The sequence below is a fragment of the Octopus sinensis genome, linkage group LG8, assembly GCF_006345805.1.
Source record: "Octopus sinensis linkage group LG8, ASM634580v1, whole genome shotgun sequence".
NCBI classification, from domain to species: Eukaryota; Metazoa; Mollusca; class Cephalopoda; order Octopoda; family Octopodidae; genus Octopus; species Octopus sinensis.
Window position 1 is genome coordinate 23,029,457 of NC_043004.1, and position 13,492 is coordinate 23,042,948.

At 32.9% G+C, this 13,492-nt stretch overlaps 1 protein-coding gene across 1 annotated transcript in view; it reads left to right on the forward strand.

The window, feature by feature from the left end:
• LOC115214978 (atrial natriuretic peptide receptor 1) overlaps positions 1-13,492 on the forward strand; it is an 853,780-nt gene that overhangs the window by 448,059 nt on the left and 392,229 nt on the right. The window contains exons 5-7 of the mRNA XM_029784078.2: positions 1,021-1,112; positions 8,271-8,409; positions 10,202-10,286. Of these exons, the coding sequence (XP_029639938.1) occupies positions 1,021-1,112; positions 8,271-8,409; positions 10,202-10,286 (316 nt within the window). The remainder of the gene's footprint in view (positions 1-1,020; positions 1,113-8,270; positions 8,410-10,201; positions 10,287-13,492) is intronic.

Genomic DNA, 13,492 nt, shown 5'->3' on the forward strand with positions numbered 1-13,492 from the left:
TACAGATAGTTAAAACTACCTCGTCTTCACCGTTCTGATACATCTCTATAGTAATCAGTAAAATGCACATTGTTCACACTTACTTTCTTTGAATTTCACCTTGAATTTCGGTTTGAGTCTGTAACGATCACTGATTATATGTCACATTGGAGAAAACTGTTTGTCCTTCAAAACTCGTATATAGAGACAAGTCTAAATTATAAGATCTAACTTCGATATTCTTCACTGATATCAACTTTGGACAGTTCGATATAAAAACCTGAAATAATTCAATAGTCTATACTAAATACCACGATTTTACTTGGGAATCATTTCTACTAAATGCGTATGTATGTTGTTATTATTATTATCGGCATCAGTATATATTATTACACTTATATTATTGATATTATTAATGGTTGTAGAGTACTCACATCAATAGAAATTCACAGTAATGTCTAATTGCCTTCATTTAAATTCATTGAAAGGGAACGTGCCGTTTTATCACTGATATCTATGAAATATTATTACTATAAGATTTTTTTCTGGTACTTTCAAGTGAGTTTCTGTTGCACTACCTGATGCACCTCAATGAACCTGATGTTTCTACTGCATTGTGTTCGTATTTTTGTGAAGATTGACGGAGAGTAACCTACTTTCAAGGTCTTACGCTGTTTGTCTTGATATGAAATCACCACGTCACGACATATGGCTGTGATGCATGTGCCTGGTGTACCCTCATCAGAACGGTTGTCATGAAGAGTATATTATAATTTGTATATTTGTACCCCTATATCAATTTGATGGCACGCGCTTCTCTCTCAATAATAATAATAATAATAATAATAATATAAGATATGGATTCAGAGAATGGTGTGGCTATCTCGGAAAGCTTCTCTTAGGAGAAATTATTACTGCATGAAAGAGCGGCGAAACGACCGTAATTCTATGAATTTCGAGTCGGTAAATAAATATATTCACCTAACATACTTCCTGACTTTTATCGTTTATTCATATATGTATGTAACTTTCTAATTGCAGGTATCACTGGCACAGTGAGTATTGATGAAAATGGTGATAGGAGTGCCGACTACTCCTTGCTGGATATGGACCCTCTAACTGGAAGGTTTGAGGTAAGTCATTGTAAATGACTCATTGAATCACTATGCGCCATTTATAAAGACCCACTGCCGGAAGTCTTCTCCTTCATGACATCTATAAACACAGCCACCTCATTTCCTTTTAGGGCGGCCTACCCACTAAATATTACTTTCATCGCTCATTTGATTAATTAATTAATTTTATTCATTAAATCTCTCCATTTTCTTTCTTAACTATATATATATATATATGATGGATTCTCTCGTCGTGAACGACAAATGGGTGTACAATGAAATAAAAGGAGTAATCACGTTCTCTGAACAGGAATGTGTCTATTAAGGTCTGTTGGTGCCTTGCAAAACCGTTTGTGGATTATTCATTATGTGTTTTCTTGAGTGGACGGAAAGGCCTGCTTTGCTGAGTATCACAAAGAAATGACTGTTAAGGTTTCCATTTAAAGGAGCATTGTTTTGCCAGCCTGCCTTCTTGCTTGCACAAAGTTGGTCCCGATGTTGGAGCCGATTTGCTCAAATCTTTGAACTTAGAAACAGGACTATTGCCAGGTCCTGTGTTCTGATACTTTGCTTTTTCCAGGAAGAAATGGGATTGTGGCATCGCATCAGATTGTCTTTTAGCTTGTCTTTGAAGCTCAAGAGTGGCCTTCCAACTAACCTTCCTATTGGAAATTAGCTAAAGAGAAGCTGCATCGGAATTCTGATATCAGACATACATAGCAGATGAACTGACCATCTAAGTTGTATTTTGGCGAGGATGGAATCAATAGCTGAAATGTTACATTTTGTTAGCACCTCACTGTTACGAATATGGTTACTCTGTTTTATGTTGGAGATAGTACACAAGCATCGCATATGAAAAGCGTCAAGCTGGTTGATGTGCTCCCTGTACAGGGTCCAAGATTGAGCACCGTAAAGGAATGATGTCAAAACCTCTGACTCATGCACATCGACTTTTACCTTCAACGATACCTCGTGGCTGTTCCAAAGCCAAGGTCGTTTCGAGGCCAGTAATTCTACCTTTTAGTAGCATTTTTCTGCAAGTGTTTATTTTGATACACCGTTAGTTTTTAGTTCTGAGGTAAAATTTATTTTCTGAGTTAGTGAAACACTCTCAAATATGTGTCTGATCATTCCAGTATTATTAATATATTCTTAAAGCAGCGAGCTGACACAATCTTAACCTTTCGGAGCCGATAAAGTAATTACCAGTTGAATACTGAGGTCGAGGTCATTGACTTGCCCCTCCCATGAAATTACTGGCCTTGTGCCAACATTTGAAGCCAGTATCGCTAATACCTTCGTAGATTTGTATAAAATGAAATAACATTTCTGATATGTACCAAGTTCTGTAGTGCTTGATCCAAGTATACATTACACCACCGTTAGACGCACAGTGTCCATGATCCCATCAAATGACCGTTACAGATGATGGATGAACTTCAAGCAAAATGTTTGAACCCATGAATGGCAAATTACTTGTGCACCCATAATGGATTTTTGTTAACATATACACATTAGAATTGCTAAATTAGTAAAATAGCAATATAACTTTACATGTATACTTTAAAATACTTCATTCCAACTCGTATAAAACCTGTTCCCAACAGAATACTTCTGCTGGGAAACAATACTTTTCCGTGATAAAAAAGTGTAAGTTCGCAACGGAAGGACAAACACATTTCAAAGCATATATTCTTTAGTCAAATACCGAAATTGTATTTATATACTTTATTACATTTTACGTCTCCATAAAACGAACTTAATGCAGTTATGTAGGTGTAATATTCCAAAATATGTGATGATACAGCAATATCAAACATCTTCATAAAAATCAAAGGTGAATATTTCGCTTTCATGAGAAGAAACTGTTTTAAGTTCCACAACACAACATACATACTTTTACTAATCTGGTTACCTCGACTGAAGTGTAATGCAAATTACTTGGTATCTTTTAAGATGCACTTGCAGGCTATTATTTTCACGAATGGTTTCTTTCAGCTATAAAAAACCTAGAAGTTACAAAATTGAAATCTCAAAGAAATGATTTCTTCTAAAAAAATGTTTTTTATGCCTGGAGAAAATTCTAAAGTCTTGATATTACAACTGCTACATCACTGGCTTTTACGTTCCAACGAACAAATTTGTCATAGAAAGTACAGACCATCTACAAATTTTAACGCAGCCATTCATTTAATTATTTCATAATGAGACTTATTGAACCTATCCTCATAGGTGTAAATACTGAGACTACTGCAGGTTTTTGTTGGTTTAAATGCCTTTAGATCTAAATATATCCAAGTATTCAGTGCTATTTAATAACCATGATATGAATAAAATATACAATATTAGAGAAATTATTTTAAACGCATTTAAATAATGAATGTATTTATTAGAAATATTATTTAGATTAGATGATGATGTGTAATGTATATTTTAGGATAGTTGATCTTTGAGGAAGCGACACATGTTCTATACGCTTTCATCTCTAACCATTTACTATACATATTCTCTCTCACTTTTGCTAGCTTTTTATATCTATTTTTTTCTAGTTCAGAAGTAAGAATAGTTTCAGTTTAATGTTGAATGCCTATGGTCTCCTTCACCAATCTGCGTTTTCGCACTCACTGACAGTAGTATTAGAATTCTAAAATATTCATTATATGGCACTATAAATGGATACTTAAGAAAAAAAAACAATATCTACTAGGTATAATATTCTTCACATACACAGTCACGCGTAAATACTGAGAGAGAGAAAAACACATCACTCACATACACATACGTAAATATATATAATAGATTATACAAACATGAAACACTCACATACATTATTTGGGGTTCCCAGCTATCCATGTGTGTGAATTCAATTTCCGATAGGTAATCAACCTACATTCCACAGTTCATGCATGCATGTATGTATGTATGTATGTATGTAGGTAGGTAGGTAGGTAGGTAGGTAGGTAGGTAGGTAGGTAGGTAGGTAGGTAGGTAGAACTGATTGTCGAGGAGTTAATCGTGCACAATTGCCTTGTTTTCTGCGATTAGTTTCGTGGTACCCACTTATCCTACCTACTTTATATGACGGAAACATAGTTGCTTGGCAAGATGGCAAGACCAACACTCCACCACCCATGTATCGACGGTACATGAACGAAAAACGCACAAACGGAAAGCGTCTAGATAAGCATGTTCCCCGTAGTCTCACTGACGATCCTGTCACAGCCATACGTAATGCACAGACCACCAATGGATGTAAGAAAACCTAGTCTTGATTCGTGCTTCAAAGAAGGATGAAATTCAATGAGTAGCTACACATTAAACGTAATAATGACAAATTACTGTGAATTACATGTACCAGTCTGTAGATATTCCAAGCTGTGAGATTTTCAGAAAACTAGCACACAGGGGTGGGCCACAAATACATAGAAACACGGAAAGTTTCGGGCGAGAATGCCTTTCCGCCCATGTAAATTTGCATACACATGCCATTTCACAAACATTTTCACAACACTTTTTATATACTTTGTTGGACATCGATTCTCTTGAGTTCATTTGCTCATTACATTTAACCCCACATGGTGTCCCTTATGACATTCGATCCGTTCACAGAGTAGGCTATGTAACATGGTTACAAGGAACGGGCTTCCGTTAAGATATCTTGCCTGATTCAGACATCTCAAAAGTAAATAGACTAGCCTCATTATACTGTTTTGTGTGTTCGATATCCCAAACAGTTTAAAAACTTAGAAACAGCAAAAAGAATGTCTACTAAAAACTAAATTATTTAAATGCCTTGAATAACATTTTGTTTGTTGAATTAAATCTTTTGGAAATAATGGTGTCTGTATATGTGTGTTTGAGTGTCTGTGTCTGTCTGTGTATATCTTACACCTGTGTGTTTTGTCTGTGTTAGACATAGATATGGGCCCATGCATTGTCAAGAGGTTAACACTTTTACTTTACAATGATGATATCCCAGGTTCATGTGCAGCATCTGGCATTTCGAAGAAATTTCTGTTTTAACATATCCTCGAGTTAATCGAACCTATTAATTGAAATTCGACTGGAATTATGTAGAAGTCTTTTCTGATTGACCCTACTTGTAGTTCAAATAAATATCCTACTAGCATCATATTCCCTCGTGCTGACTTGCTTCAGAATTATTCTAAGGGCACATAAGTCTGTGGAGAACTCAGCCACCTGTATGTTAATTCAAAAACAGCCAGTTCAGTTGATCGAACAACTAGAACATTCATAGAATCTTCTTGACAGGAATGTTAAATTCTCTCTCCCACTCTATCTATCTATCTGTTTGTCTGTCTATCTATCTCTCACATGCACACTTATCCACACTTATGCGCACTCACATATAAGAAACAAACACACATTTATATGTGTGTGGTGTGCGTGTGTTGGGTATGTGTTTGCATTTGTCTGTGTATGATGCATAAGACAAGTGGATAACGAAGAACGTTTTCAAAAATTTTACCTAAGTTTACTTTTATTCTCGTCACTTGTATTTTTACATATGCTTTGTAAAATTAATATTATCACTATTACCTTAAAATTAATTAAAGTACCTAAATTTTATAGTTCTTACAGTTTCTATTAGATTGTTATATATTGAAAGATGCTTTCACCAGAAAGTATTGATTTTTCTTTTAAATTCATTAATTAGATCAAAATAATTAAATTAGATCTTTTCAAGACTGATGTGGGATAGAACAAAACAGTATTCTATGTATCATTTTAATTTTTAATCTGAGTGGGAAATCTGTCGCAGCTGACATACAGAAAAGGATACGACAAGTGAGTAATGCCTATTCACAGAATTAGCAGGTCTATACAAACGATAGATCACATATTTCTCATCACACACGTAGATAATTTGTTGATGTTTAATGTGTAATATTTGGGTGGAACAGTAGGATTCTCTCAAATCAGAAAACGTTGATTAAATCTCAGTGTTTGTTGACTTAATGGAATAAAATAGCTCTCTATTACTTTAAATAGTTGAAGCAATATTTCAACTATACATGCTAAAAACTTCAAGGCAATAAGATATGCGTAACTGTAGTAGGAATTATTAAGCAATCACACTTGTTTAATATGAGCTAGTAAAAAGTATAACTAGTAATAAAAATTGCTGCTGGACAGAAAACCAAAGGAACATGAACAAAACATTGAATGTAAACTCAGAAAAATATAGCCTTTAAATTTAGGTTTCTCCTGAAATTCCATACAAACTACTAAAACGTCAAGTTAAATATTTTATTCCCCTAGTTTAGTTTTGTATGTTATTTGCGACTCGTATTTTTCAAAGCGCGCTAATTTGTAATTAAATATCACTATTTAAATTACAGTAATTGTCCTTGTTTAAATAATATCTTCTCTAAAAGACAAGATATATAATTTGTCATAAAATGCATTGCTTTGGAAAATATCTACTAATTAAACTCTTTGAATGCATTTATAACTGGTTAAAGAAATTATTTGAAAGGTTATAAAATCATAAAACTATTTACGTGAAATGTTTAGAGTAAACAATGTTTTTCAAATTAATTATCAAAGCTTTTGTGTGTTTTCAGAATCTAACGGGTAATGATTTCTAATTAATAAATACCATTTAAAGTTCAATGTGACAATAACATATTGTCATGAAGTTTTCTATTATGTTCCGATTTCACATATCCTCGCAAATTATTGTTTATTAGTAAGATGCTTATTACAAACTGGGACTGCAAGCTTCAAAAATAATATTGTTGAGCCAAAGTTCAAGTGACATTTTAACCCTGAATTACAAATGAATATTTCTATGCCTATAACAGAAATTATAGAATAAGCTCTTCAACGACTATGGTTTCAAAAGGAAATCTATAATTGTTCTCTTACATGAGAATAACCATAAAATAATTTCTTGAAGTAATATGGTTTCATAAAAATCAATATAAAATCTGAAACCATTATATTTGTAGAGTAGGAAAATTATTTTACATATCTATACAGAGATATGATAGGACAGACTTGCTAGATATTCATAAGAAAGTAGATTAAGAGGTCAATACATAGATCTTTTAGTTATATCTCCAACTATTTCAGGTAACATATTCTCATACTGGCAAAAAAAGGACAGAATTTGAGAGAGAGAATAACTGTTTAAATTTACTTCTGTCCGTCGGTGCTATTATATTTCAAAGTTACCCGTTAATATGACTGACTAGGATACCACATTGCTCTTATAGTCTACCAACTGCTTTACTCACTGCCGGCATGCGTTAGCAGTCTACCTCTAGGAAAACGATCTATGTTTATACCACTCCATTACGTTGATGCTCTACCTATTTTACCAATCCAATGACATCCAGTTCTAGTAACTGTGTCCTTCACTCTGCCCTGATTTTTCTCCCAGCAGTGTCATTCCACTATCATTCATATAACACAAATATTTATCAATTTATATGTACCATTATATTCACTTCGATTGTAAAACTTTCTAGTAAAATCATCTATATTTTAGTGAATCATAAACAAGTACTTTCGCATACCTTCTCAGCTATATACAAATCAACTTTTTTTATTACCTAAGCTTTCTACATTATCGTCGACTGCAGCACAAGCATTCCTTTTCTTTCCTTATCTGGCTGTTCTATAGTATTATCGATTGTACCTCGGCAAACTACTATTGCACATCTTCTTACCTGCGTCTATCTTCTCACCTAATGAATAAATGCAGAATATATATGCACATAACTCATTTCAATTTAACATCAAAGGCTAAAATCTAAATAACATTTTCGTTGTTCTACAGTAAGAATTTCTCTGTTGCTTTCGGTGCTACAGAGTTCCACAGAAACATTGCATTTTTAATCAAATACAAACCTCGTTTCAAAATGTCAGTATCTAAACATGAACCCTTCACACAATCCAGAGTTAGCATTTTTTTTTCATTAATATAATCATCTACAATGTAACAAAAACATAATTTATCATACATGAGGATATTTGATTCTGATCAAAATTTTGTTTTACAGTTCATGCATAGACCTATCTTATATTAAATGTTTTCTTCAATTGTTCATTCCAGTTATATAGATATATTTCGTTAAGTCTTCATTACATTTTACAATACATATAATGTACACTACTGTTCTGGTTTATCACTCTTCGTTACAGGTTGTCGCTAATTATTTCGGCAATAAGAAACAGTACGTACCTGTGCCAAACAGAACCATACACTGGGCAGGTGGAAGAAAATTCCCTCCTCCAGACACACCTGAATGCGGATATGATGGATCGAAATGCCCACCTGACGGTACGTCTTGTGAGATATCACAACTTTTAATATATACGTATATATGTGAATCTATGAGGGCGTATGTGTGCCTGTGCGTGTGTGCGTCTGCGTCTGCATGTGTGTGTGTGGATGTGCATGTGCAAAATGATATAATATGTGTGTATGTATGTGTGTATATGCACGCGTATGTTTGTGTGTATATATGTGTATATATATTTTATTCTTTTACTTATTTCAGTTGACTGTGGTCATGCAGGAACATCACCTGAAAAGGGCTTTTAGTCGATGAAATTTACGCCAGGGTTTATTTTTTGTAAACCTAGCACTTATTCTTTCGGTCTCTTTGCCCGAACCACGAGCTTACGGGAACGTAAACATAACAACATCGGTTGTCAAGCGATGGTTGGGGAAAAACATATATATAAATATAGTATATATACATGTATATATATGTGTGTGTGTGTGTGTGTGTGTGTGTGTATAAACATATATATATATATATATATATATAGATGGCGTTTACTCATATTTGGTACAGAATCACACATGGACACATTACATATTTATGCTAGATGTATACAGAATGTGTTAACATTGTATATGCGCAAGCAATGTTGCTTCGTCATATCTAGAGATTTTGCGAAAGCAACTTAAAAATAACTTTACTCAGAAGTGCTGATGGAAACGCTCGACTGCAAATTCGATCCTAAGAAGCATTAAAGTTTCCACTCTACTGAAAGCTTTAAGTACTTTGCCTAATGTGGTTCTCTATGTGGAAATATAGTAATAACGTGTATGCGTGTATGTATTTTTATGTGGGTGTTTATGTTTATTCGCAAAAAATGTTTAACTGAAGCATTCATGACGCGGAGTTTTATAGTCACGTGAAACATATATGTAACCATTCACGAAATTGTCATTTGTCGGTGGACAACTAAATGAATGAAAAAGTCTTTAACATTTCGAGCCTACGCTCTTCCATAGAAAGGAACAGAAAGAAACAAGGAGAGAAAATAAAGAAAGTGTTGTGGCTAGCGATCTATCATGGCGAACATGTATGCATACATTCATGCACACACATTTTATATAAAGTCATGCACATTCATGTACACAGACGATAAGGTTTCTTAGCAGTCAATAACCACTCTAAGTACTTAGGATGTAGATTTACCTGAAAACCCTAGAAATGCAGTTTTCCTTCAGAAATTTAAAATTTAGCTATCATTGAATCCGTTACTTGAACCATTGTTGTTTAATATCAATTCACATATAAAAGATACGAGGAGTTTTCGCCGGGGTGACTCAAACGAAGAGGTATGAACTCCGAGTTCTCAAATTGGTACGTCACAACCATTCCGGTTTGAACTGCAGCTGAAGGTGTGATTTTGTAACTGCCTTTCTGGAACTGCCAGCATCCATTTTCCTTTGCCATGGATTTCTATCAAACCATTCTCTCAATTCATGGATTTATCAAATGAATGCCTGCTTTAATTGCTTTTAACTGGATTTACATTCCCTTTCTAGATATAATGAACCACAATACCTCTCCTTGATGAGGGATTTCTTCTGCTGTTAAATACATTTACTCTATATCTCTCCGATGACGAAATACTTAGCCTATGGGATCCTCACTCGAAACGATGTTCGAATGGCTGGGATGTCGTAGAAACAGCTGTCAGGGATTAAGTCTTTTATTATATAGCTAAATGAAATGTCCTTGTCAAGTCTTGCCAAACTGTTTGCATTTTATGATCTGCTTTAATCTATATCTATTCACATACTATCTTAATGGTTGCTTCTATCTTTATAGAGCCTTTTCCAGAATACGGTATCGTTGTAATTGTGTTGGGCGTTCTACTAATCATCGTTATGCTAACTGCATTCTTTATCTACAGGTAAGTACTTTCGGATAACTTCACATTTAATTCCACTGGAATAATATTCTCATTTCTATATTGTTTAGATGAGTTGCTGTTGCTGCTGCTGGTGGAGGTGTTTCTGCTTTTGCTACTGATGCTTCTACTGCTTCTGTTGATTTTGCTGTTGCTGTTGTTGTTTAGCCCTAGGTCAGCTTAATGAGACGGACCTATGACCAAAGGTGTTACAACCATGACCATCCAATCTTTCGTCTTTTCAGGTTTTTGTTTTTCAGAAATGCCATAGATATGTTTACATTATATAATGTTTACATTTTTATGAGAGTAGGTTGTGATTTGAGGAGTACTTACAAATCGAGAGATAAAGCAGAGGCTTGTATTTATACGAATTGTTTTTAGTGTATTTCGGTGAGGTTGTTTACGTTTGAAATATCATAATTATTTATATATATATATATAGTTCGTTACCAACGGCAACAACACAACTTAGCTTTACAAATAACCAAAGCTGCTGTTTTCAATATGATACTCTCCATTTTAAGATAAATCGGGAGAAATTTTACTTCTATTTCTCACAGGTCGAGCAACTGCATAGAAACGCTTTGGTGAATTCCGAAAGCATTGCGTTTCAGCCATGACAATCCCGCCCCTTTGTATACGAGAGGCTAGTTCTCCATTGTTATGTTCTCTTTTATGACGACTGGGTGTAATTCGGTGAAGATTCACTTATTATCTCTCGCGACTTGCGTCAGCACTAGACTGTTGAATAAATGTCTGAAATATGTGACATTTACTATAACACTTTGAGAAACAAAATTTATGTAGGTAAAAAGATGATCGTTTGTTGATGATCGTACATAATTGTTTATATATGGATGATCATATACGCATAATTATATATATATATATATATACCGATGATATTATATCAATGATCGTTGATGGTTATCTTATATTGATGATTACATAACATCAAGATGTTGAATATTGGAGTATTTCTATAGAGAAAACTATGAATGATAATTACAATTAAAAGTTTCCTGAATAATCAATCTCACCTTTAGAGACGAAGCATTTATTGGCTGTGTATTTTGATTTTGGTTTTGCTTTTGGTTTTCGTCTCTGTTCTTGTTTGTTTGTTCTTGTTTTTGTTTTGTTTTATTTTGTTTCTAATATTTCCATGTAAACTGCGTCTATACTGGTTTGATAATCGCCCGTCATTACGTGTCTTATTCCTGGATTACGAACTAGTAAACTTTCCATTTGGTGTAAGGCTATATTTCGCTCTCTTCTTCTAGACAATTGATTCATATCTGGGTTTCGTAATTCTGAAATATTATAATCCTTTATAAAATCGTTTGGTCTGGAGAAATAGGCTGTATCCATGGTATTGTTAGGCAGGCTTGTGGAATTAATGTGGTCGATATTCTCGAATCATTACAAATGGACGGTTGCAGCAAAAACGATAGGAATTGTCAGAAGAATTGTTTTGTATATGGAAGTGATGGGAGAGAAAATACAATATCAATGACTAAATAAAAGGTGAGCAAGTGTATGAGGGGAGATGGTGTGAGTTCAGTCAGCTTCGAGAAACAGAGGGCACTATCATACAACAGAATACGAAGAGTGAGGGATCGCATGTCGGCGTCAATGGCTGAAATATGGACTGAATGCCAATCAATATGATACCTATTTCTATGAATGTGGTCTAGGCTGTGTGTGTTTGTGTTTGTGTGTGTGTGTTTGTGTGTATGTGTGGGAGCACCAGACTTCAACATGCATCACAGTATCATTTATCACGATCATGTCGCTAAAGCACTGTATCGATTTTGCGAGCAGTACACCATTGTGCAAGCGGGTTAAGTGTAGTAACAACACTATCAGATATAGGAGCAGAACCTCGTTTTGAAAATATGTACATCGCGTAGAGTCGCCGAGACTTCACTAAAAGCAGTGCTTCATTGAGAATTCCGTAAGTGTAGTAGTAACTGGTCGTTAAATACATGCAGTATTTTCAACTTACACTTTTAGAATTTTAACCCACAATATATATATATATAAACTTCACCCATTAAAATAATTATTCAGAATTTTTGAAACCATTTAGTTGGTGGGAATTCCCATCAGCTAAGTGGTTTGACAGAAACATATATGAAGGTTCATCTGTTCTACTTAATTTATATGTATATGTATATATATATATATAATATATATATATATATATATATATAATATATATATATATATATACATATATATATATACATATATATATGTATATATACATATGTATATATATACATATATATATGTATATATACATATGTATATATATACATATATATATATGTAGGTATATATATATATATATGTATAAATACATATATGTATATATATATACATATATATTTGTAAATACATATGTATATATATACATATATGTATATATACACACATATATGTTTATATATATACATATATGAATATATATACATATATATATATATACATATATGAATATATATACATATATATATATATGCATATATGAATATATATATATATATAATATATATATATATATATATATATGCATATATGAATATATATACATATATGAATATATATACATATATGAATATATATACATATATGTATATATATGCATATATATATGTGAATATATATATGTATATAATGCATATATATATGTGAATATATATATGTATATATATATATATATACATATATATTTGTAAATACATATGTATATATATATATGTATATATATATATGTATATGTTTATATGAATGTATATGTACATATATATGTATATATATATATATATATATATATATATATATATATATATATATATATATATGTATGTATAGAATGTATTAACTTGACGTTTTTTATAATGTAGTAAAAATAGCGGGTGTGTAACTTTTGGATCGTGGTTCTTCGTCAGAAAGAGGGAAAAGTGAAAGTTATAGAGAAGGAAAAAACATTATTTCTTTCTTATATTGTAATGAACTACTGAATGAAGGGATTTCATACAAAAATATAGTGGTAAATCTATAACTTAGTTATATGAATTATTCAGTCTTTTAAGATGAGAAGAATCGGATCTAGCGGGTATGAAGATATCTGCCAAAACGTACGTCAATTTTACCTTTTGGTACCAGCATTTTGATTCTGTATATGTATATAGATTTACATT